General features: G+C 37.8%; 1 protein-coding gene across 3 annotated transcripts in view; it reads right to left on the reverse strand.

The window, feature by feature from the left end:
- KAT6A (lysine acetyltransferase 6A) overlaps window positions 1-27,699 on the reverse strand; it is a 118,759-nt gene that overhangs the window by 48,747 nt on the left and 42,313 nt on the right. For all 3 annotated transcript variants that reach the window (XM_064369997.1, XM_064369999.1, XM_064369996.1), the window contains 3 exons: window positions 6,222-6,330; window positions 1,265-1,380; window positions 579-660 (listed from right to left, as the gene is read on the reverse strand). In XM_064369997.1, coding sequence (XP_064226067.1) covers window positions 579-660; window positions 1,265-1,380; window positions 6,222-6,330 — 307 coding nt within the window. The remainder of the gene's footprint in view (window positions 1-578; window positions 661-1,264; window positions 1,381-6,221; window positions 6,331-27,699) is intronic.

Below are 27,699 nucleotides of genomic sequence, written 5' to 3' on the forward strand. Positions count from 1 at the left end.
AAGCATATGAATATGGAAGTCCAACCAAAAGGCAACTGTCCCCAAACTAAATACCTCTCAATGAACAGGAACCAAAAGAAAAGAGTAACATTAAACTGCACCCCTATGATTTCGACACTTTTTTGTTCACAATGTACTTCATAAAAAGGTTTAAGTTTTGAATAAACTGTATCTCTATAGCTCTAGGCCCCTCAAAAGTGCTAAGCTATGATATAATCAACATGATCTAATACTATTTTATTTCCTCCTTTCAAGAAAGAGGTATTTTCAAGATATATTAAGCCAAGTATTTTATCTTCTAGCTAGAGAAGTATACATATTTCTGCAAATATGTATAAATGAACCACTTCACTCTTCATGGATGCCTATATATTGAAAATAACAATACATCCATACCATATAAGAATGTTAAGATACCTAACCAGATCCCCACCTTTTAAGGTGACAGTTCTCTTCCTACTTATACAACCTCAAAAAGAAAGATCCAATTATTCTTTCATTTAACAAAGTAGATAAAATGTGCTTTCACTAACATATTTCTTTATATTCCCAGTTTGATTTCAGAAAGTATTTCTCACCTTTTGGCATCCGTGTGAGTGGTGGATCACAACACTCCATGTGAAAACCTCGGTCACACGAATCACAAAAGAGCATGTTATCCTATTAGAAAAAAGAAAGGACAGTTTTGCATAACCTTATGAAGCAGAAACATGTTAGGATCATGACCACATAAAACCTAGAAAGCTTCAAGGATCTTAAAAAAAGAGATGAGTGACCATAATATTAAGTTTTCTTAATTCGTATCAACTAAGTAAATAGACAGAGTTAGCAAAAAGTTATGTTCCAGCCAATCTTTGATAAAGAGCTAAAGTTCCATTAGTTTTAAGTCTATCCAATAACCAGAAATAAGCTAACCCTGGTCTGCTTTAATAATGAGAAAAGGACAATTTGTAGCTAATATATCAACTGACTATCCTAAATGAATGCCTCTGTACTGCTCAGAGAAATTTTGGGAGTATTTCTTTAATGTAGCTTAGTCTCTCTGCAAATATATGATTAAGTGCTTTACAAATTATCTAGACATAATCTAAGTCTAAATGAACAAGTATTCTAAACTAATGACATGTAGATTAAAAGAGGCTACTGGCTATTCTAAATGCTACTGGACCAAGTGTCTGAAAAATAACCAGCCACACTTAGATGAAAACACTGGTCAGACATTCTAATAAATGAAACACCCGTATTAGAAGACAAAGATGCTCACCGCATTTTTGCCTTGATCTCGACAGGAGCTGCACGTTTTGCACTCGATGCACTGCCACCGTAAGGCCTTCACTCTAACCGTTAGCTCAGGGGAAAACTTTAAACAGGATGGATGGCCTAATATGAGGAAGAATATTCATGAATGAAACAATCAAGAACCATTTTGCTATTGTACTAAAGAAATTATGTAGAAAAAGGCAATCATCTTAAATACAAAGTACATATCAAATAAAGCAAGATGCTCCTGGAAGTTTGCTACACATTTCTCATCAGGACTTGGCACCACAATTCAGTTTTATTAATGTTAAAGAGAAATTAGGACCCCCTCTGCACAATTTGATTATAAAAAACTTGACAAACTCCAAACTTTTGTTAAGCCTGCATCAAAGCATTATATTTGTACAAATGCCGGTAAATATATGAACACATATCTGTTCATATATGAGAAATGTTCATATATGCATTACTGAAAGAATATACAAAAAACTATTTACATTGGTAACATCCTAGAAAATTGAGCTATATCTATCTAGAAGGAGAGGATTTTATGTTGCACTTTTATACCCTTTTGTGCTGCCGTTTTTTTAAATGGTAACATGTAACTTGTAATTTTAAAAATACAGTTAGTCCCCTCTGATTTGCAGTTTTGCTTTCTGAGGTTTTAATTACCCACAGTCAACTGCAGTGTGAAAATATTAAATAAGCAACTCCTAAGTTTTAAGTTGCACACTGTTCTAAGTAGCATAATGAGATCTGCTGTCCCAACTGGGCTGTGATTACCCACACTGCACACATTACCCACTTGTTAGTCACTCAGTGGTCATCTGGGCTATCAGACTATCGTTGGTATCACCATGCTGGTGTTATTATCACGCTTGTTTTGAGTAACCCTTATTTTACTTATTTTACTTCATAATGGCCCCAAAGCACAAAACTAGTGATGCTGGCATGTTGTTATAATTGTTCTATTTTATTATCTATTATTCTTAACCTCTTACTGTGCCTAATTTATAAGTTAAACTTTATCATATGTATGTAATCACAGGGAAAAACATAACAGAGTTCGGTTTTATCCAAGTTTTCAGGTATCCACTGGGGGTCCTGAAACTCCCAAGAATAAGGGGGTACTCCTGTATACAATAAAAATCCTGTCACTTAAAGTGAGTTATCTGCTCACAATTTAAGGCACACAAGCTAAAACTAAAACCAAAAGCAGTATTTCTAAGGTGTTCAGAATGAATAGCAACAGGGAAAAAAAACATGCTTCCTCTTCCCAGAGTTAGTTATCAATCTGACTCTAAAAAATTAAGGGTAGCCAATATGCCCTCAACTCTAAAAAGAGCTGTCCCTCTCTCTCCTCCAAAAGTTGGTTGTGTTTATTTTTCTTTGGTGAGAGAAAGGGCTTGTTAAATCATCTTCTCCTCTCTTTGCTATTCCTAAAGGATTTTCTCTTTTATGAGATAGCAAGTTTATCATCAAAACATCACTAGCACTGAAGGAAAATCCAAGAGGTGTGAAAATTTCACCCATAATCCTATCATCCTAGAATAACAGCCATTTTTATGTTATACTTTTCCTATTCAAACTAGCTGAAAGCCCTTGCATGACTGTAATTTTAGCATATACACAGTTTTTATTTAATTTTATTTAAGTAAACTTTATATTCCTTAAACTAATCATATTCCACTGATTGATACACTATAACCTGCATAACCATTTCCCTATTGTTAAATACTGAGACTAGAGAACACTAAAGTGAATTACTTCATGTTTACAGATTATTTCTTTTAAATTAATTCCTTAGAATGAATTCCTGAAAGCGGGATTGGAGAGTCAAATGAATTATACATTTTTATACCTTGATATGCACTGCTAAAACATCTTCCAAAAACTACGATATAATATACAGTGCTACCAGCAAAAGAACAAGTATTTTACCACAATTACATGAGCTCTAACTTTGAGCTCTATTTTCTTTCAATTGTGATTATTACAAAAGCTATAAAATGATACTTCGCTGCTACTATAGTATGTGTTCCTATTATTACTTGAGTAAAACACTTTTTATAGGCTCAATTATTAGTTTTCTTTCATATAAATTGCCAGTTCGTAGGCTCTGCTCTTCAGACTTTATGCTTAGAAATGTAAACATGTTCTTTATACTTACATAGCTTCTGGCCCCTTGCCATATTTAAAGCAATTATTTTCCCCAAATTATTCTTGCTCTATTTTAGGTATGTTATTTTTTAATTTAGAAAATATCAATGTTCATGTACCCAGCTAACCCCATGCTTTTCTTCCTGGGGTGCTGTGACAACCAGCCTCCAAGCTGCTCCCTAGGCATTCTTGCCTCCTTCTAGTCATACTTTCACAGCTCCCTCCCATATAACTGGGTTGATCTACATAACCAAGAAGATACTGCTGAAATAACACAGTGTGACTCCAAGGCCAGGTTACAAAACACACTGCACATTCCACCTCACTCTCTTTCAAATACTCATCGGGGAGGCCAGCCGCCATGTTGCAGGCACTCATGCAGCCCTGTGAAGATGTCCACATGGCACAGAACTGAAGCTTCTTGTTAACAGGCTGTGGCAGCAGCAACTTGCCAGCCAGGTAAATGAGCCATCATGGAAACCTTCACATGACTGCAGCACCAGTTAAAATCCTGGCAGCAAACTCATCAAAGATACCAAGCCAAAATGACCCAGATAAGCAACTCCCAAATTCATGACACACAGAAACAGTATGAAGTAAAAAATGTTTTGCTGCTTTAAGCTGCTAAGTTTTAGAGCAATTTATTTTCTGCAGCAATAGATAATAGTTAATTGTTCTACAATTTCTTTAAAAGTTACTACTACAGTAATAGTTTTCAAATTATATTCATCCTTAGCTTAGAGAGATGCAGAAACCACCTCAAATAGAATGCTACTTAGAAGGCAGGGCTGTAAACACAACATTCCCTATCCTCCATTTCATTCCCACCTTACTCAGAATAAACTCATTTTATGTTTCATATATTTGGGTTTTATTTAAGGAATTTGAAAATCACTGCATTATATGGTATGCCATTGTATTTTCATCTAATCTTTTATGATTTATGGTTTATATTTAACTATGAAATCCATCAAGAGTTCATTTTAGTTTGTGATAGCATGTTGGATATGATCACCCAGCATTCAAGATCTATTCTCACCTTCTTCTATGCATAAACTGAAAAGCTAAAAACTGTATTTCTTAGACTCCTCTGCAGCTAGGCTCTAAGTTCTGACAGCTCGGTATGTTCTCCAGGGATATTTGAAAGGCAAAAACAAAGCAAAGATCATCCTCCTCCTAGTACTACTTTCTAATGATAAGAAAAGTCATGGAAACAACCGTATCCATGCTTCTCCCTTGTGGATATCCAGAGCTATTGTGATGATGGCCAAACTCAGCTCTTCAGCACCAACTACAGAGCACAATTGTTCTGCAGGACTCCCTCCTGCTTCCACCTCTTCCAGACACCAACTCCTTGGATGGGTCAGTTCTGCAGTGACCCAGGTGTCAGTCGTTAAAGCCCAGCCTCCAGCTTGCCTCTTCAGCCCCGCCAACAATTTCACAAATACTAAGTCCAATATTAACTTCCTTTCTCTTGAAGTATCTAGTGTGGTTTCTGTTTTCTAAACTAAGTCATGATTGTTATCAATATAAAACACTGAAAATTAAGCCAACAGTCAAAGATAATGCTGGTTTACCAAGGCCTTCCTGTAACGTCTTTTGAGTTCTTAAAATGTAGAGCAAGAGTATCTCTGGAAGTGGCAAATTAGGAGATTCTGCAAATTCTTTCTTAGGGCCCAGAATTTCACACTGCTTGCTAGACTGCAGTATCAACACTATTTCCCAATGTGACATATGTAAGTTTCCATCAAGAAAAACAAATCTGTTATCCTAGTTCTATTCATCAAGCCTGAGGCATAAATCAAGAAAGACTAAGTAGTGATTATTAAAGAAACCAGCAATAACTTCAAACTGATTGCTGTGATTTAAGCAGATGTTAAATACTGAAATGTACAGACCAACAGGAAAAAATAACCCCACAGAAAATGTTTTATATAAAAAAAAACTAAGACCTGATTTAAATTAACTGAATTACACATTTCAGCTATATATTCAAATCCCTTCCTAGTGCAGAAGCTCATCTCAGTTAGCTAAAATCATAATCAAATTAAAATACAGTCATGCATCACACAAGGACGTTTTAATCAAATACAGCCCACATATGTCAGGGCACAGTGTCTCATGTCTGTAATCCGAGCACTTTGAGAGGCCAAGGAGAACGGATCACCTGAGGTCAGGAGTTTGAGACCAGCCTGGCCAATATGGTGAAACCCTATCTCTACTAAAAATACAAAAATTAGCCAGGCGTGGTGGTGGGTGCCTGTAATCCCACCTACTCGGGAGGCCGAGGCAGGAGAATTGCTTGAACCCAAGAGGCAGAGGCTGCAATGAACCAAGATAGCGCCACTACACTCCAGCCTGGGCGACAGAGGAAGACTCTGTCTCAAAAGCAAGTAAGAAAAAACAGACCACATATGACTGTAGTCCCATAAGGTCATAATACTGTATTTTTACTGTACCTTTTCTATATTTAGATATGTTTAGATACACAAATATTCACCAGTGTTACAATTGCCTACAATATTCAGTATTGCACAGGTTTGAGCCTATGAGCAACAGACTACAGCATATAACCCAGGTATGTAGTGGGCCATCCCTCTTGGTTCGTGTCGGAACACTCTATGACGTTCACATGATGATGAAACTGCCTAAGGACATGTTTCTCAGAATGCATCCCCCTCATTAAAAGATGTACGCCTGTATTAATTTCAGAAGAATCAAGGACACAAACTCAAGTTAAACATACTTTCCTCTCGCTTTCGTAACACATTTTAGAACAACAACAGAAGGAAATCACATACCACTGTTGCCACAGTCGGCACAGGAGATGAGCTCCTCTGGCTTCTTTTCTCGGTTTTGTTCTTTTGTACCAAGACAGAAACTACAGATGGGGATTGGTTCAGCAACCGGCTGTGAAGAAAAACACAATTCATTCCAGTACTAATACTTTTATTTAGTATTACTATAAAGACATTAAAATTATAGTTTTAAATTCCTATGAGAGTAAGTTTAGGACAATTGTATTACTCTCCTAAATTCCGACTAAGTAGGTGAGTTTTTACAAGCCTGTTCTGGCTAGGTCTTTACAACCGGTCCTTGTGATGACCATTTAGAAACCTTACTTCAAAAAATCATATCCCAGTCATGTTCGTCACTTAGAAACTAAGTGATACAGTGTGGATTTTAAAACACAAACCCTTAAGATTGAAAAATTCAACTGGAATAAGTTCAAGAAGACACAGTCCAAGCCCTGAAAATGCATGTTATCTACTGGAAGAGCAGTAAGCGATACACAAGTAAACACAGACATTAAGTGCTGTAAGAGAGAAACAGTAAGTGTTTTCCAGCAGTAGGAAAGAGAAATTCCAACTGTGGTGTGGAGGAGGGGAAAGGCTGAAAGAGGAAGACAGCATGTATTAAGTACCGGTACTATGTTATGGGATCTTTAGAAACTTGTCCAAGGACAATAGCTAACAAGTGTTCAGAGCAGTTGAATCTATGTTCCTCCTAAGAGTGATGGAGAGAAGGCAACAGAGGTAGTATACACAGAATGGACTTAGGTGTGCAGTCTAGTAAGGCCAATGCTTCCAGTACTTGGTTTCTGCTGCTACAAGGAGGAAAAGAAAAAATACAAGAAAGAAGCTAGATAAGTTCATGAAGACTGCCACCAAAGGTAGGCCACTGAAGGTAAAGAAGTTGGACTTTCCAACTCACTAAAATATATATATTAAATATTTGCAATTACCTAATTATAGCTTTCAAATGAAAATATAATGTGTTTTTTTAATTGAACTTTATCTTACAGGCAAACTTACTGAACCAGGATATATCCACTTGTATTGGAGAAAAATAATTATTGTAGCAATATCAAAGACAAATGAGGAAAAGTCCAAAGATAGGTAAAACATTTAAACAGTAGTTACAATGGTCTGGTGAAGACAAGTGAGAACTTGAACCAAAGCTAAGGAAATGAAGTAGAAGAAATAGCAATGGGCTTAAAACCAGTTGTGAGAGTAGCAGAAAAAGAAAGTGAGTTAAATATGACTAAGGGAACTGAAAAGACGCTATCAACTGTGCACAGTGAGTCATTTTAAAGCAGAAAATTTGGAAGAAAGCAAAGGAAAGCAATTTGGAGGAAACTGATGAGTTCCATTTTAAATGTTTAGTTGGAGGTACCCTCAGTCACCTCTCAACTATTTATGCTAGGCGGTGTGCAGGATGGCAACAGAAAGTCCTCGAGATGCATTCGTTCATTCATTCATTCACTTGCTTCCCCAAGGACAAAGTATCGAGATGCGTTTAGTCTACTGGGGAGAACAGATAAAGTACAATAAAATATTTGTAGGTACCATGATAGAACTACAGTAATGGAAAGCAGAGGAGGAAAGTGGGGAAGGAGGTACTTTCACAGAAGCACCCTTTGACTTATGTTTTTCCAGAAGCATTTAACAGGCAGCCCCACTAGGTTAAAAAAGTGTTCAGAAAGGCAGAAAACACAGAATCAGGTTTGGGAGGGGAAACTGAGCTTAGTTTAGGGCTTACTGAGCTTAAAAATGCTTATGTAACATTCACATAGCAATACCCATGGACAATATAATACAGGGAGATCTGAAATTTAAGACAGAGACTGGTCTGGATTTAAAAATCTAGAAACCATATACATACAAAACGGCATTAAAGCCATCAGAGTTGATAAGTTTTCTCACGAAGAAAGGTGTAAAGAAGAGAGCTAAGGTGAGAACACCAATCCTTAAGTGGCTGGCACAGAATAAGCCAGAAAAGCAAACAGATTAATGAGAGAGTTGGGTGGAACATCAAGATGAAAACATCCAACACAAACAAGCTAACAGTAGTGCTCTAGCCAAGAGACTGAGAGATGAACAGCTAGTTGTCTTAATAATTATGGCTTAATCATAATTAAGACTATCACATCCTTTCCTCAAAAAGGGGTATGAAAAAAGAACTGGGGAAGTAAGTCAGGAAAGACTTTATCTAGCAATGAAAACCAAAACAAAACAAAAAAAAACCTCTAAAGAAGGCCTAGGAAGAAGGTAGAAGCCAGTCATGAGATTTGAGCTTTATTCTGTAGCCTCCAAGGTACAACTGGGAGATTTTAGGCAGAGGAATAGTATGGCCAAGATTTAAATTTTAGAAAAGTTATTATAGGTACACAATTCAATGTAATGACCTATGAACGGTGGGTCACAGTACCATATTCATATATAAAGCACATTATAGCACTTCAGCAGTCTGGTTAAAAAGGAACAAAAGTTGAGTTTAGAGCCATCACTAAAGACAAGCCCACTTTAGGACAGGAAGCTAGAGGGAAGATTGAGAACAGTATCACAACTCAAACTGAATTACTAAAATTCACATATTTAGGTACAGCAAAGTACTTGGCTAATCTGCTATTACTTCTCAGGGACAAATTAGATCATTTTATTACTACCTAACAGAGCAAACATAAAAGGAAGAAAAAAGAGAAAGTCTGGAAAACAAATTATTGTTATTCTTCAGCACAGGAAACACAGTCTTATAAAGTTAAGACTATGGAGTAATCTGTGTCTTCAAACATGCATCTTTGCCATCCAGACCAAGACAGTAAAGCTTCTCATCGCAAAAAAAAAAATATTTAAAATCATAACTAAGAAACCGCTAGCAAAATTATCCCCATATGTCCCTGTATGTTCCCATAATATTACTGTTAATACTTTTTTTATATATGATCAGTTTCACACTACTAGACTTTGTCTACCCCAAACCATGAAAACCTGAAGGGCAGAGGCGCGGTGATTCAGACAAACTGGCTGTGTTGTTACTTATAGATGGGTAGACAGTTTAACTAAATCATTCTAGCACTTATCAAATAACCCTAGTCTTAGACCTTGCTTACCCATGACACAAAACAATTTACTGATTTAGTCCCAATAACGACAACTTAAGTTTACACAATATTGATATTTATAGTGTGAAAATAAAGCTAAAAAGCAATTTGTTAAGTCAAATAAAGGCATTATTCCAAACAGATTCAAGTTGTATAAAAACAGTTTTCAGTCACACATGGCATGCCCCCCTCCAAATATGCATATTATTTGGCCAAGCACAAAAACGAAAAACTCTGCAGCTACCAAACCAAAGTAAATCCACAGAGAAATACTATTACTGACAATGATCGTAACATTTTAACTAAGTGATTATTTCAGTCTGTTTTTTAAGTGTAATTTGGAAAATAGTAACAGTACCTCAGGGGTTTAGTCATTTCAGCTGACCAGCTACAGCAACAAATGTTTTAAATAAATCATCTAGGTTAAGACACCGTCTATGAGTTGTCTTTAATTTGTTGATCAAATAGCACTACTAATCAGTACACCATGATTTGCTTTACAATCTGCCAAACTATATTGTTAAAAGTATTTAAAAATTATAACTCTGGGTCGCTCTCATTCCCAAACTATTAATGAGCATGAAAACCAGTGAGGCAGGGTAAAACTATATTGGGCTCACCATAAGATTCGAATCTGAAATGCACTAAGGTGGTTATAGAAAAAATAGAAGAGATATTCATAATATTTTCCAAGTAAAATTCTACAAGCTGATTTCAATTGCTCTGTATCACAAAGACAAAAACTATTGATAATCAGCGAACATAATTTTTAAAAATCTATGCAGACAGTATGCCATATATTTCTCTCAGAGCTATCCAAGCTTCTTTCTTATCCCTTATTTTTCCCATGATCTATATAAAGAAAACCTGTTCCCACAGCTCATAAAAGAAGAAAGGTTGTAGCAAATGACTTTACATACCATTAAACACAACAGCCACAGTGAATCTGTTAAAAGGTAAATCGAAGCGTGTCGTTCAGCTACCCTAAACTCTCCAGTCCAGTTGCTTCCATTTCAGATTAAATCCACGATCTGTACTCCCCGCCCTCTCGCTCAGTTGCCTTCCTGACTTCATCTTCTATTGCTGTCTCCCTCTGTACTCCACTCCAGCTTCCTTGCTTATGTTTCCTTCCAGGCAGCGGTTACAGGCACAGGGCCTTTGCATCTGCTTTCCTCCATATCAAGAATGTTTCTCCCTAGATCTTTCAGATCTCTAGGCAGGAAGTCATCTTCTCAGTAAGGTCTTTTTTGAACCCCCATCTAGCATTTCACAGTAACCCAGCAACCCCAATAATTCAGAAGTTCCTTCCCTGCTTTGTTTTTTTTCTCCTTAACCCTTTTCATTAACTAACGTATGTATGCGTATCTTATTATTTATTCTTAACTAAATGTAACTTCTATGAAGGCTCTGATCTTCATCTGTTTTTTAGGACCACATTCCTACTACTAAAAACAATGCCTAGTATACAGTAGTCACTCAATAAGTACTGCTGAATAATTAACTGAATTACCTTGTAGAACTAGAAATAATAAGAGTACCTTACATAGAAAGAACAATGAATTGGGTATGAGCCTGATAAAAAGCCATGTGCAGCACAATGATAATTACAGTAGTACACAAATGCTCTACTGTTTACAAAGCAATTTCAGAAAGTGATTTCATGGTCATAAATAAGTAAGATTTCTGCCACGGCAACTCATCTCCATTCAGTTTCTCATGAGACTGTATAAACCTGTGTCATCGGTTGCCCTACATCACCTTAAGCACCATGTTGAGATCTCTATAATAACCACCAGATGGCAGCACTGAGACAACACAGGGTGGATGCTCCGGTAACAGGCATTCTGACTTAAACTTTTGGAAATAACTTTTAAAAACAGAAAAAGTAAAAATGTTCCCAATGTTCTCTGTTAAAGTTTATATCATGAAAGAATTTTCAATCACAACCATTTATAATATATTAAAATAATGATATTTTCCAGATATACAGATACAGTATCTGAGATACTATTCCCATCTTAAAAGTCCAATTTTCATTTCCTTCCTTTTCTTTTTTTTTTTCTTTTTTTGAGACAGAGTTTCGCTCTTGTTGCCCAGACTGAAGTGCAATGAGGCGATCTCGGATCACTGCAACCTCCACTTCCCGGGTACAAACGATTCTCCTGCCTCAGCCTCCCAAGTAGCTGGGATTACAGGCATGCGCCACCATACCCAGCTAATTTTGTGTTTCACTATGCTGGTCAGGCTGGTCTCAAACTCCTGACCTCAGGTGAGCCACCCGCCTCAGCCTCCCAGAGTGCTGGGATTATAGGCATGAGCCCCAATTCTCATTTCTTTCCCCCATACTGTCTTTAATTTTTTAAAGCCATAAACCTATATTTATCTCTATTTTCTAATATCTCCTGAGGAATTCAAATCTACCTTTATTTTGTCTCTGTTCTTAAACACTGATATAAAGAACAGTGGTTCTTCTAGTGGTTTCCAGGTACTTTATTCTGCCCCTTTCTTCTCCTACTGTTTTGTTATATGTAATTATTTCCAGTTCTTTTAAGACTAAATTGAATGATAAATTCTATAATTTGTCAACACCAAAATTTTCATGGAAAAGAACTGTACTTGTAAACTCAAAACTTATGACTTTGGAAACCTCTAATCACTTCATAAGCAATCCGGCAATACGGACATGCAATTTCTAAAAGCTACAAAATTTCTCAAGTTTTACAGCCACTGGAAATTACTGAGACACACTGGCATAACCAATTAAAAGAGTATGGAAGAAGTGGCCAGGCGCGGTGGCTCACGCCTGCAATCCCAGCACTTTGGGGGGCCAAGGCAGGTGGATCAGGAGCTCAGGAGTTCCATACCAGCCTGGCCAATGTAGTGAAAACCCATCTCTACTAAAAATGCAAAAAACAGCCGGCGTGGTGGCGTGCACCTGTAGTCCCAGCTACTTGGGAGGCTGAGGCAGAAGAATTGCTTGAACCCAGGAGGCAGAGGTTGCAGTGAGCCAAGACTGTGCCACTGCACTCCAGCCGGGGCAACAAAGCGAGACTCCTTCTCAAAAAAAAAAAAGAAAAAAAAAAAAAGAGTATGGAAGAAGTACAAATATAATTCATGTAATACTTCCTGTAATACTCAAATATGCACTAAGCAACAAAAGAATAACAAGCACATCCTTCTGTAGACTTAAATAAAAATATCTATAAAACAGTTATCTACAGTTCCAGTGTCCCCTCCAAATGGTGTTGCCATTTAGCAGTGTTGAGAGGTGGGGGCCTTCGGAAGGTAACTGGGTGATGAGGGCTCCTGCCCTCGTGACTAGATTAATGCTGTTATCAGGGGAGTGGGCTAGTTATCGTTGGAATTTGGCCCCCTTTTCCTCTCTGTCTTGCATGCTTGGTTCCATCCTCTGCCCTTATGCCATGTTATGGCACTGCAAGAAGGCTCTCACAAGAGAGATGCGGCCCCTTGATCTTCTCAGTCTCCAAAACTATGAACCAGATAAACTTCTTTATAAATTACCCAGTCTGTAGGATTCTGTTACAGCAGCAGCAAACAGGCTAAGGCATCAACAAAACTTATAGTTGCAGACTATAATTACTGCAACTCATTTCTTTCAAATCAGTAGTGTACCACAAAAGGGCACATATTATATGATTCTACTTATATGAGGTACTTAGAATAGGCAAATTCATACAGACAAAAAATAAAACAGGTTACCAAAGGCCATGGGAATTGAAGAATGGGAAGTTATTGTTTAATGGATACAGAGTCAATTTGAAATGATGAAAAAATTCTGGATGGATGGAAAATAAATGGATGGGGGTGATGGTATCACAACAGTGTGAATGTACTTACTGCCACTGAATTATACACTTAAAAATAGTTAAAATGGTAATTTTTATATAAATTTTACCATAATGAAAAAATGAACAAAACCAACTGGTATAGATATTTTCATATTCTCACAAATCAGATGATTTAAGAAATAAGTCAAAACTGATGTAATGAAAAGCAACTACTATAATTTGTTCTCATCTTGAAACCTATATTTTTAACCATTCCTGTGGAACCCTATGAATACGCTAATCTTGTATGCAGTAAATAGAAATAGAATATAATTGTAGTCCATCGAAAATGAAAAAAAAAGTTACAAATAACAATTAAATTTGGCTACTGAAATTAAATGTTAGCCATTTTATTTTCAGTGTACCTATATGGAAGTTAGCTACCTTTTAATCCAATTGCATAAATACAACTCACCTTTATGTCTTAACAACTGTCTTATGAAGTAAGACTAAGAATTAAATCTACTGATCAAACACTTTTCACTCTCAAATGAAAAATTCTTTCTGACCACCATGTACCTTATCCAGCCAGGTTACTCTGAGCATAAACCACCATAAGCTTCTTTCAAATCTATCCCTCTACAACTACAGCCTAGACTGCCTCTCCAGTCTTCTAATGGTTCCCAGGTACTTTATCCCGCCCCTTTTGTCTCCCACAGTTATAATTAAATAAAGTAAATTTAACCTGAAATTAACTTTCTTCAGTGGGTGTTTGTTTTACAGAAACTGAAACAAATAATTTTCAGCAGAGACATTATCTGTAAGTTGATAAATATCTACTGACAAGCACTCAACTACACAAATATCTGAAGGATAAAGAGGAGTAAGTCTTAAGATTACGAGAGTGGAAAACTGGACTATTCTCAGGCTTGGTATAGAAGAAAACCAAAATGATGCTCAATGGCTGGGCATGAGGGACATGAGTATTGCTAGGCTGTCAAACTATAACCCAATGCATGCGTAACAGAAAGTCCAGTAAATATTACTCCTTAGTGGGCATTTTAACATAACATAAAAATTTGAGTCAACCAAAGAACAGGTTATACTCACATTTTCAAAACGCTTACAAATGTCAGTCAATTCAAAACAAAATCCACACAAAACAATTAGAAACAAATTAAGTACCATTCATATTATCTACTCACACTAAGCCTTTTGAGAAATCGTTGCAAAATTAGTTATTTCCAATATCGTAAAGGTAACAAACCGGTACACATATTCCCTTTCGGAAACTCATCCTTTGTTGGAAAGTGTTGATACCTTGAGAAAGCTGAATATTCTAAAGTATATGATTCTCTTTCACTCAGGCAAGCCCTCCATGTCAATTTTACCAAGTTTTTCATTCTTTCACTAATAATAGCCTTTGATGAACTCATGCTCCTCCCAAATCCTTTCTGACAGTTCAGAATTCCATTTTTATCCACCTTTCCCAAATTGATAGTCCTAGGTAAGCAGAAATCGCCACTTAATTCACCTCAAGTGTCTTGTACTTAGTATGTACTAAGTAAGCATTTGTTGAAATTAAAATGCAACAAAACGATGCTTAGCTCCATTTATCATTACTTACTCAGAGCTTTTCCTCCTAGATTCTGTATCTTCAAGGAAACTATATTTGGGTGGACTTTAATCTCTTTAAATTCTTCACAGCATCCCATATACTATCAAGTACTGTACGGCTGCATATTAAACATTTTAAGGATAATCTGTTCTGAAAAGTACACAGTTGCAAAAGATTTATAATAATTTAAAAAAATGAATGGCCTGAGAAAAGACCTATAATCTCGATTATTTATAGTCTATAACTTTCTGTAATTTTAATCAATTCCAACATAACACATTAGCCATTACAAAACTTTAAGAGGGATGGTAAATTTTTGTTATGATGAGTTCATTCAATGACTTCTACAATTAGACATCAACAACATTATTGGTGAAAGTTAATTATATAATTAGATCAGTAATGTTCAACTTCAATTTCCACTTTTACTATGTATGTAGGTTACTGGAAATTTAGATGAGAAAGCAATCATCTTAAGATACTATAACAATCTTCTATTTCTTAATCAGAAGTGACATCAAAAATGACGATATGTATATTTGCTGAATTTAAATTCTAAGCTAAGAAACTGTAAAAAGTTCTCTTCCTTTCACAGGTTCTGCGGTTATTTGAAAGCTCCACTTTCTATTTGTCAGTGATACATAGTTTTCCTCATTCATTCAAATACTGGATGATACTTCCAAATTATTATTGCCTCTTCCTTCCTTTGTGGTCCTTTCTTTCTACTTCAGTTTCTTTAACCTGCCTGTACCTCTCTCCTGACTCAGTCATGTCACCATATGCAATCTCCTACATAGACTGACGCCTTCTGCTCTTTCCTTTGACTTTTTTTCTGCATATTGCTACCAGATTAATCCTCCGAAATACTATGTTTATCCAGTCATTTGTCTGGCTCAAAACTTACAGAACATATCTCAACTGTCAACTCCCACAGGCTGGTATTCAATTCACTCCTTTAAATACTAAACTACCTTTCTCACTCTATCTTCCTCTGCTCCCAATCTATTCATTCATCTTCAGAGATCATAATTTATGCTCATTGTTCCGGGTATTTTACCCCTTATCTCAAAGTCCTTTGTATCTCTACCTATAAGAATCAGCTCAGCAGCACTTAGAAACAGACTGGGTTCTGCCACTGTGGCATCACTTTGAAGAAGTTACGTAATCTCTTCAGTGTTAAAAAGTACGACATACCTGCCTTTCAAGTTATCATGAAGAGAGTAAATCAGGTTAGGGTCATGGCTGTGTAATTCAAATGTAAGAAACACCTAATAAGTGCTAGTTTTTGCTACACCGTTTTCCAAACTGTATTCTTCAAAGCTTATTTTTGTTAACTGACTGATTGCTACTTCTTAGGGCAAGTTTTAGTTCTATTTTAACTTCCTGAAATAGGCAAGGTAATTAAAATTTCCTGTGGTCTAAGAAATTTTCTACATATGGTATTTACGCAATTGCATTAAGAGTTTTAAAGTCTTTGTATACACACATTTACCACACTGCATATTAACCACTTAAAAAAATAATTTAGTGGTACTTGAGTATAAGAGCATTAGCAAAAGAATTTTTCTATGCTTAAATATATATAAAAGTGATGACTGCCAGCCGTGGTGGCTCATGCCTTTAATCCCAGCACTTCGGGAGGCCGAGGCGGGTGGGTCACCTGAGGTCAGGAGACCAGCCTGGCCAACCTGTTGAAACCCCATCTCTACTAAAAATACAAAAATTAGCTGAGGTCGGTGGCAGGCACCCATAATTTCAGCTACTCAGGAGGCTGAGGCAGGAGAATCACTTGAACCCAGGAGGCAGAGGCTGTAGTGAGCTGAGATCATACTACTGCACTCCAGCCTGGGCAACAGAGCAAGGTTCGTCCAATTTTAAAGAAAGAAAAAAAAAGTGATGGTTTAGAAGAAATAAGATATCCAAGAAGGCTTTCATGTTCATTAAATTTTTAAAAGATTGTTACGGTAGGCATTTATTTCGGTCAAACAAAGGTTCAAGAACACTTGGACAAATTGGCAAAAAGCATCATTTTCTTCAAAATCTACCAAGAATAATACTTGACACATATCTGATAGAATGCAAGATTCTGCTATGAGAATCATGATGCTTGGAACTGGAAGGGATCTTCGAAAATCATTATCTGCTCCTCGGTTAAAGAAAAAATCACGGTCAAAGGGTGCACTAGTAAAGTGAGGAAAGTGACATTCAAAGTTCGGTGGATATTCTGACTCCAAGTTCATAACTCTAAATACATTATGTAGTTTTCAACTCAGTCACTCAAGTGAATAATCTACAGATAAAACGTGAGAGAGAGAGAGAGAGAGGAAGGAGGGAAGACAGAAGGAGGCTTTATAGGTAGAAAATGCTGTGTTTCTATTATTGGTAAAGTAAATGGCGATACTAACATAATATAGTGTAGAATGATTTAAATTTAGATATTCAAAACAAATACTGACCAGAGGTTCTCTTCGGCCTTCCTCAAAGAACAGTATTAGTTACAGCAAAAAGAATCAATCTTTTACTACTTTTTTCCACTCTCAGAGAATTATTAAGGGAAGGGGAAAGATAAACAAAAACGTGGAAGCTACAGCACGTTCCTAAATGTAACTGAAATAGTAATAAGAACTTTTATTTTAATGCAGCACATATGCCTCTGTAACTGAGTAAGACAAAAACTTTTCTGCCTAAGAAACTAAGAAAAGGCATTGAGAGGGTCAAGAAAGGTGGAAGGAGGTTGAAATGCAGAGTAAGTGGCGGCTAGTGACAAGTTCCCAGAGGCAACGTAGTCAAGGGACTTTTTAAAAAACTGTAAGACTCCATTCTAAATTTTTTCTATGCTACAATAAAAATCTTGAAACTTGCAGTCCACTAAAAAACAAGTGAGTCATTTTTCAGTAATTTTTTAAAAGGCAGGGGGTTTAAGTTTAATTCTGTATAGAGCAGAGGGAAGAGAAACATCCAAGGAGCTAGGGCAAAAGTAAGATGAAGGCCTTGGGAATCTAGCCAGAAGTGAGTGTAACAGTGCAAGTCCCTGAGGACCTGTATGGATCTTGAGAAGAATGAAATTCTCCTACAACAAAGAATAGGGGCTTGTCAAAAGACAAACCTCAGTTGTCAGCTGTATCCAGGCTGCAGCAGGAAATGCTTGGTTACCCACAAAGAGAGTATCTTGGAGTTCTAGGTCTCCTACAAGTAAGCAAAGATACTTAGTACATCTTTGTCTGCTTCGTTGTTTTTAGTTTTAATAGAAAAGTTTTACTATTTATCCTAATTATAAAATCATATCATTCATACTAAAATTTTGATAATAAAAGACTAAATAAAATTATCTTCTAATCTTTCTCTTCCTCCTTTTTTTTTTTTTTTTCCGGAGATAGCATTTCACTCTTGTTGCCCAGGCTGGAGTGCAATGGCGCGATCTGAGCTCACCACAACCTCCGCCTCCCGGGTTCAAGCCACTCTCCCACCTCAGCCTCCCAAGTAGCTGGGACTGTAGGCGTGTGCCACCATGCCCCACCTCCTCCTAATAGCCAGCATCTACTAAGAACTTAATCACAAGCACTGCTCTATATCTTTTACAGGTATTAATACCTTTAGACCTCACAACTGTCCTATGAGGAAGGTAATATTATCACCACTTTCCAGATGGGAAACATCCCCAGAAAGATTAATTTGAGTTAAACAAGTCATAAAGATATAAGTGGCACAGCCCAGATACAAACCCAGGCAGTCTGGCTCCAGAGCCTGCATTCTTCAACCTGATATTGTACTGTCTCTTTTCCTGTATATTGTTTTCAGCTTTTTCTTTACATAGATTTTTTTTAAAAAACCAAAACAACCAGCCTAGCAAACATGGCAAAACCTCATCTCTTCTAAAAATACAAAAATTAGCTGTGCTTGGTGGCACATGCCTGTAATCTCAGCTATTCGAGAGGCTGAAGCACGAGCATCACTTGAACCTGGCAGGTGGAGGTTGCAGTGAGTCAAGATTGTGCCACTGCACAACTGGCAACAGAGTGAGACTCTGCCCAAAACAAACAAACAAAAAAACCAAAACCAACAAATACACATATATGAGTCCATACTAGAACAGGGTATAATCTCCTTTTTTGTTAAATTTCTATTTCCACATCAACAAATCCAAATCAATATCATCTTTCTTAAGGCTATATAACACTTCACAAAATGCTATAAGGTAATTTGACCAATCCCATATTGAAAAACATTAAAATTCTAATTTTTTATTATATACAATATTGTAGTCAAACAGCTTTGTACTTCCATCTTTACTACTTTTGGGATTATTTCCTTAGGATATATTTCTTGAACTGGAATTACTGGGTCGAAAGGTATTCATATTTCTAAGATTTTTGATCCATACTGCTAAAGAGAATTTCAGAGAGGCTATACTCCCACCAATAATATCTGTACCAGCCATTACGCTGCTGCGTCTCAAGTCCAAGTTCACTCTTCTCTACTGGCCCTTATGAGATGGGGCTCAGACTCTGCACACTTCATTTCTCCTGTCAGGTGGGTTCCCATTCAGCTCCACTGGCAGGGAACACACTAGAGGAAGACTAGAAGGTAAAGGTGACAAAAGAATGGACTTGCTCCTTCCTGTCTCCTATCCTACCAGTGGAACCCTAGCATTGGCCCCTTCCGAGAAGAAACGGTCATTTCCAGTCTTCAGCTTCTTCTAGTTCAGCTCTCTCAGAATTAGACTTGCCATGGTCCCTCAGAAAACCCACCAGCAGCAGGGCAAGGCATCTTTTTTGAGAGATGAGACCCAACTTTTGTGGGGCCTCTCGCTCAAGTCTTTGAAAGCAATCAGGCAGTGGGCCTTCCTCATAAGTCTGAATTCCAGCTATATGGAGCACTTCCTCCAAGCTTCAAATAATCCAACTTCTTTCTTTTGTTCCCCCAGCTCATGGGGTGGCAGCTGATTGAGGAAGTTATTACCTCGCTGTTACTTCACTTTTTTTTACATTTCGGTTCTCCAGTGTCTGCTTTAATCAATTCCCTATACATCATTTTCTTTTCTGAAGTATCTAACGTGGTTTCTATTTTGGTATCTTAATAACTTGGCATACCTATCTATCTTCAGGAGGTCAGTGTTATTTATAAGCTTAATCTTGCTCCCAGCAAAAATTCATATGGGGAAGCCCTAATTCCTCAATGTGACTGTATTTGGAAAGAAGGCCTTTAAGGAGATAATTAAGGTTAAAGAGGTCATAAAGATGGGGCCCGAATCCAACAGGACTGGTATCCTTATGAGAGGAAGAGAAACCAGGAGTGTACTCGCAGAGGAAAGCTCCTGTGAGGACACAGCAAATCGGTGACCGGCCACCTGCAAGACAAGGAGAGAGGCCTCACCAGAAACTAACCTTGCCAGTGCCTTGACTACAACTTCCAGTTTCCAGAATTGTGAGAAAACAAATTTCTGTTGTTTAAGCCACTTGGTCTATGGTATTGTTATAACAGCTCTGGCACACTAGTAGTCAGCTAGTGAAATCACCTCAGACAATTCGTATCTTCAATGTTAACTACACAGACCATTATCTTTAGTATTTATTGTGTATAAGGATATTCAGTTAGGTGCTACAGAAACAAAGATATAATAAAATTAGCTCCGTGCTGCTGGGTCTTATGATCTAATTGTAAAATTAAGACGTGTGCCTTAAAAGTACATTACAATACAGGATAGCACATGCTAAGGAACAAATATAATGAAAATACTATAGATAAGGTACCTGAATAAACTGATTCTCAAATTAATGCTTTCTTAACTGTAAAGGTCTAAAGCATTCAGAAAAAAAGAAGTAGGAGTACACTTATTTTTTAAATATCTATATAAAGCGGAGAGAGATCCAAGATGGCTGATAACTAGCAGCTCAGGATTGTAGCTCCCAGTGAAAGCGCAGAGAACGAGAGGACACCACACTTTCAGACGAATTTTTGTTGCTCACGGACCAGGAGATTCCCAGCGGAGGAGCCCCACAGGTTGCCAGCGCAACTCTTGTGACCTGCGTAGCAGTTTTGCCAGCGCCCTGGCGCAGGAGTTCTTGGTGCAGAGTAAACGGGACTGGGTCCCCTTTTGGTTGACATTTGGAGCTCCAGGAAGGCAGAGTCGCCTATTCAGCTGATTGAAAAAGGGACTCAAGAAGGAAGCCAGACCGGAGATTCCCGGGCAGAAAAGCACCATCAATCTTAACGCCGCTGTTTTAGCCGGCGCAGTGGGTTGCTCAGATTCCAGCGCTGGGAATCAACAAGTTGGACGTCCACTCAGAGACCTAATTTGAAAGTCGGTAATTACAAAGACGACAGGTGGATAAATTTACAATGATGGGAAGAAACCAGCGTAAAAAGGCTGAGAATACCCAAAATCAGAATGCCTCTCCCTCTACAGGGGATCACAGTTCCTCATCAACAAGGGAACAAGGCCTGATGGAGATCGAGTGCGTTCCATTAACAGAATTAGGCTTCAGAAAGTGGATAATAAGAAACTTCTGTGAGTTAAAAGAACATGTCCTAGCCCAATGTAAAGAAACTAAGAACCTTGAAAAAAGGTTTGACGAACAGGCCGGGCGCGGTGGCTCAAGCCTGTAATCCCAGCACTTTGGGAGGCTGAGGCGGGTGGATCATGAGGTCAAGAGATCGAGACCATCCTGGTCAATACGGTGAAACCCCGTCTCTACTAATACAAAAAATTAGCTGGGCATGGTGGCGCGTGCCTATAATCCCAGCTACTCAGGAGGCTGAGGCAGGAGAATTGCCTGAACCCAGGAGGCGGAGGTTGCAGTGAGCCAAGATCGCGCCATTGCACTCCAGCCTGGGTATCAAGAGCGAAACTCCATCTCAAAAAAAAAAAAAGGTTTGACGAAATCCTAACGAGAATAGACAATTTAGAGAGGAATATAAGTGAATTAATGGAACTGAAGAATACAATATGAGAACTCTGAGAAGTATGCACAGGTTTTAACAGTTGAATTGATCAAGCAGAAGAAAGGATATCAAAGGTTGAAGACCAACTTAATGAAATGAAGACAAGATTAGAGAAGAAAGAGTAAAAAGGAATGAGCAAAGTCTCCAAGAAATATGGGACTATGTGAAAAGACCTAATTTAAGTTTGATAGGTGTACCTGAATGTCATGAAGAGAATGAATCCAAGCTGGAAAATATTCTTCAGGATATTATTCAGGAAAACTTTCCTAACCTAGTAAGGCAGGACAATACTCAACTCCAGGTAATACAGAGAACACCACAAAGATATTCCTCAAGTAGAGCAACCCCAAGACACATAATCATTAGATTCCCCAGGGTTGAAATAAAGGAGAAAATTTTAAGGGCAGCTAGAGAGAAAGGTCAGGTTACCCATAAAGGGAAGCCTATCTGACTCACAGCAGATCTCTCAGCAGAAACCCTACAACTAGAAGAGAGTGGAGGCCAATATTCAATAGCCTCAAAGAAAAGAATTTTCAACCCAGAATCTCATATCCAGTCAAACTAAGCTTCATAAATGAAGGAAAAATAAAATGTTTCACAAACAAGCAAGCACTCAGATATTTCATCACCACCAGGCCTGCTTTACAAGAGCTTCTGAAAGAAGTATTATACACAGAAAGGAACAACCAGTATCAGTCATCCCAAAAACTTACCAAAAGGTAAAGAATATCTCCATAATGAAGAATCTACATCAACTAATGGGCAAAATAGCCAGCTAGCATTAAACGACAATATTAAACTCACAAATATCAATATTAATCCTAAATTTAAATGGATTAAATGCCCCAATCAAAGACACAGACAGGCAAAATGAATAAAAAGTCAAAACCCATCGGTATGCTGTATCCAGATCCATCTCATAAGCAAGGACACACACAGACTCAAAACAAAGGGTTGGCGGAAGACTCACCAATCAAATGGAGAGAGAGAAAAAAAAAAAACAAAAAACGGGAGTTGTAACTTTCATCTCTGACAAAATAGACTTTAACAGTAACAAAGACTAAAAGAAAGAAAAAAAAAGAAATAAAGAAGGGCATTATATAATGGTAAAAGGATCAATGCAGTAACAGGAGTGAATGATCATAAATACATATGCACCCAATACAGGAAAACCCAGATACATAAGACAAGTTCTTAATGACTTATAAAGAGACCTGGACTCCCACACAATAATAGCAGGAGACTCTGACACCATATTGTTAATATTCGACAGATCAACGAGATAGAAAATTAATAGGGACATCTATGATTTGAACTCAGACCTGGAACAAGTAAACTCAGTGAATATTTATAGAATTCTTCACCCCAGGTCCACAGAACATACATTTTTCTCAGTATCACATTACACCTATTTTGAAAGTGACCACATAATTGGAAGTAAATCACTCTTCAGCATTTGCATAGCATTTCACAGACTTAATGAAATATTGGTTGGCTGTTTGTTATTTTCTTCTCTTATTCTTTCCTGTCTCCGCTGTTAAGCACAATTATCGGCAAAAAAGAGGTTTTTAATACCTATTTTTAGATTGCATTCCAGCCTGGGCAATAGAGCAAGACTCCTGTTCTCTCTCCCCCTTTCTCTTTCTTTCTTTCAAAAATAAATAAATAAATAAAAAGAAATGCCTTTCTGAGTCTGTCTAGTGGAGGTTCTCCTTGTCTTCTACCTTTAAGTTGCCCATTTTTTTGGTGAAAATCCCTTCTCCTCCCAGCCACTCTGACTTCACCATCCAGTTCACCACCACGAGCCCCAGCCAGATTTTCTCTCCCGTGGATCCCTCTGCTACTTCCCTAGCACCCTGAGGCAACTCTTCATTCATCTTCCATTTTTGCTTCCTCACAAAAAAAAAAATCTACATAAAGCTTTAACTAATAGGCAAAGCCCTTTTTTTAAGACATGGATTCAAGCACTCTTACCAGTCTTTGCGAAGAATGAAAAGCTCATTTTTCCCTCTAAAAGCACTGACACATTTTGCAGTCTAGACACTTAACTTTATTTTTAAAAATCTTGAAAATAAGCACTCCAAATTTCAAGATCCTACATTACCTTCTTTAATTCAATAGACTAGTAAATGAGATAATTTGTTCTAGAAATGATTATTCACAATGCTGAACAACAGTTAAAAATCACTACTTCAGCCAGGTACAGTGGCTCATGCCTATAATCCCAGCACTTTGGGAGGCAGAGGCGGGCGGATCACTGAGGTCAGGAGTTTGAGAGCAGCCTGGCCAACATGGTGAAACCCATCTCTACTAAAAATAAAAAAAAAATCAGCTGGGAATAGTGGTGGGTGCCTGTTATCCCAGCTACTCAGGAGGCTGAGGCAGGAGAATCGCTTGAACCCAGGAGGCGGAGGCTGCAGTAAGCCAAGATCACACCACTACACTCCAGACTAGGTGACAGAGCAAGACTCCATCTCAAAAAAAAAAAAAAAAAAAAAGTTAAAAATCACTACTTTGGCCAGGTGTGGTGGCTCACAACTGTAATCCCAGCACTTTGGGAGGCAGAGGTGGGCAGATCACCTAAGGTCAGGATTAGTTCGAGAGCAGCCTCGCAAACATGGTGAAACCCTCTCTTTACTAATAATATGAAAAAATTTGCCAAGCATGGTGGCAGGGGCCTGTAGTCACAGCTACTCAGGAGGCTGAGGCAGGACCATTGCTTGAACCTGGGAGTCGGAGGTTGCAGTGAGCTGAGATCGCACCATTGCACTCCAGCCTGAGCGACAAGAGAAAAACTGTCTCAAAAAAGAAAGAAAATCACTACTTCTACATATAAATGGAATCATACAGTCGGTAGCTTCTTTTACTTAGCAGATTACATCTGAGATTCATTCATTTTAATGGTTGTGTCATAGTTTGTTCTTTTTCATTGCTAATAACATTCCACTGTATGGCTAGGCCATAGTCCATTCCTCATTTGAGGAACATTTGAATTGTTTCCAGATTTTGATTCTTACAAAGCCATTATAAATATTTGTGTTTAAAAAAATCAGTACTTTTCTGTCTTCAAAGTCCTTTGAGGAGAAATTCTTCTCTACACTACCCTAATGTTGCCCAGAAACATACAAAAGCATACTCTAAGTTAAAATTGCATCAAATCAAAATTTCTCTGACTCAAATATATTTCATCTTCAATACTACCTCCATAACAGTGTAAATAAAGCTGTAAGTGTTTAACAACTTTGAAGCCTGAGGACAGTAGCTTTCAAAAGAAAAGACAGTGTGATAAGGGTGGAGATCATAGTGACGTAATGCTCAATAAGGAAAGCCCTGACAAGTGCAGACTGCACACACACAATAAGAGATCAGGAAAGCTAGGCTGAAGCAGACAGCTTGGTTTCACGCTGCAAATTTTTGGCAGACATTCAACTCCTTCTACTGTTTTCCTAGCCAGCACATTTATCTATGTAATGTCACCAGATCCAGAGAGCGAGTGAGGTTGGAAGGAGGGGGAAGAGGAGAAAAACTGTTTTACAGGCTGCCAGCCCTTCCACACATGCTGTTACTATACAAAGGATGTCTAGAAAGCCAATGTGCTGCACAGATTCAAATGCTGCAAGCAAACACACACATACACACTCTCTCTCTCTCTCTCTCTCTCTCTGTCTATGTCTCTCTCTCTCTCTGTCTCTTTCTCCATCCATCCCAAGAACAAGTGCAGAAAAGGGAACTGCCTTTGAAAAGAAAAGCCCATAATTAAAGTCCTGATTCAGAAGCGATGACTCCCTTCTGATACTGATTTCAGTTCAGTGATATTAACCCTATGGGGAAATAACTTGTATTCTGTAAAAAAAGCCTGACCTGATCTGGTCCCTGCCAACTACAAGCACATGCTAGCACAGAAATAAATACCTAATATACACCCACCACTTTGCCAAGGACTAGGAGGAATAAAAATGAACTTTAAGAAACAGCTTAGGCTGGGTGCAGTGGCTCACACCTGTAATCTCAGCACTTTGGGAGGCCGAGGCAGGTGGATTACTAGGTCAGGAGTTCGAGATCAGCCTGACCAATATGGTGAAACCCCGTCTCTACTAAAAATACAAAAATTAGCCAGGGATGGTGGCATGCACCTGTAATCCCAGCTACTCAGGAGGCTGAGGCAGGAGAATCACTTGAACCTGGGAGGCGGAAGCTGCAGTGAGCCGAGATCTCACCACTGCACTCCATCCTGGGCAACAGAATGAGACTCTGTCTCAAAAAAAAAAAAATGGAAAGAAACTGTTTAGGCACCCTAGAAGAGTCTAGTATTGTCAGTATCTAGGACAATTTGGTGTTCTTAGCGCACTTATAAGTAGGTGTCTGGGAGTGTGTGTGTGTGCATGTGCACATGTGTGTACACAATAGTAATATCAAGACCAAAACTGTAACTGGAATGTAAAACTAGGGATCAGAATGTATAGCTCATAGAAACAGTCAAGTCTATTTGTTTCTATAAATGCACACTCTAATTCCATAACATCTTACGTTAAGTTACTTCAGGTTGGGTATACCTTATCTGAAATGCTTGGGATAAGAAGTACTTCAGATTTCAGATGTTTTTTGGATTTTGGAATACTTGCATTATACTCACTGGTTGAGCATCCCAAATCCAAAAATTCAAAATCTAAAATGCTCTAATGAGCATTTCCTTTGAGAGTCATGTTGACGCTCAAAAGAGTTTCAGATTTTGAAACTTTTTGAATTTGGGATGCTCAACCTGTACTACCAAATACAATACATGAAGATATAAACTAGGAGTAAATCAGTTAAATGGGCACAGTGGCTCACGCCTGTAATCTCAGCACTTTGGGAGGCCAAGGTGGGTGGATCACTTGAGGTTAGGAGTTTGAGACCAGACTGGCAACATGGTGAAACCCCCTCTCTACTAAAAGTAGACAAATTAGCTGGGCATGCTGGTGCACACCTATAATCCCAGCTACTTAAGAGGCGGAGGCACGAGAATCGCTTGAACCCGGGAGGCAGAGGTTGCAATGAGTCAAGATCATGCCACTGCACTCCAGCCTGGGCAACAGAGCAAGACTCCATCTCAAAAAAAAAAAAAAAAAAGGAAAGAAATCAGTCAACTTACTCTAAAACCAAAAAATGTCTTTTTCATAGTACTGTATCTCCAAAACTATCATACAATTTGCCCCTAAGAACAACAGGAAGAAACAAATAGAAATACAGTATGCTGAAATCAGGAGTTATTTAACTTTATCCCACAATGACACAGTTTATACAGACAATATAGTATCCTCAACCTACAGCAGTGCATAGAACTTCCTTCAGGTTAATTTAACAATCAACTAATAGAGTAGATAGTCTGATGAAAGGTTAGTTCTTTAGTCCTAATTCTCCAAATATGGGGAACTGACTTAACCTGCCAGAGTTCCTCATTCGTAAAATGAAAATATTTGGTATGATTATCTCTAAAGTCTCTTTTAATTCTTAATTTCCAAAATTATAAGTATTTTAAGTATAAAACAAGGTTTCTAATTATCTAGTTAAAGGTAATCATAAATGAATTAGTAAATTATGTAGACAGTGACTGGTCCACAGCAGTTAATAGGTATGTGGACTGAGTTCTGTAAGGCACTCAACTGAGCTTTAAGGGCTTAGAAGTCTCAAGGAGGAGAGATGAAGTTGAGATAGCTTCAAAACAGAGCAAAGGTTTCTCCTGGGACTAGAACTAGAAGGTTCGTTAAAATTTTTATTGTTAACTTCATAACCTGAATCAATTAATTCAAATTCCATGTAGTTGGTATCTCATTACCCTCATTTTATTTATAAGAAAAAGGTATTAAACATCAAGGCTTTAACCACATAAAACAAACCTTTGCAAATTCTGTACTACTTAACCAAAAAAAAAAAAAAACCCTCAGCCAATTATGGTTGATGTCTACAGAGCCAGAGACTAGTAAAAGATTAGGCAGAGTGTAAACATGACAGGCTTGATCCACAGACAGTAAATCACAAAACTCCCTCATTAGAATACTCTAAAGCCA

This window comes from Aotus nancymaae, unplaced genomic scaffold (assembly GCF_030222135.1).
Source record: "Aotus nancymaae isolate 86718 unplaced genomic scaffold, 86718_ANA_hifiasm-v0.15.2.pri h1tg000097l, whole genome shotgun sequence".
Classification (NCBI taxonomy): domain Eukaryota; kingdom Metazoa; phylum Chordata; class Mammalia; order Primates; family Aotidae; genus Aotus; species Aotus nancymaae.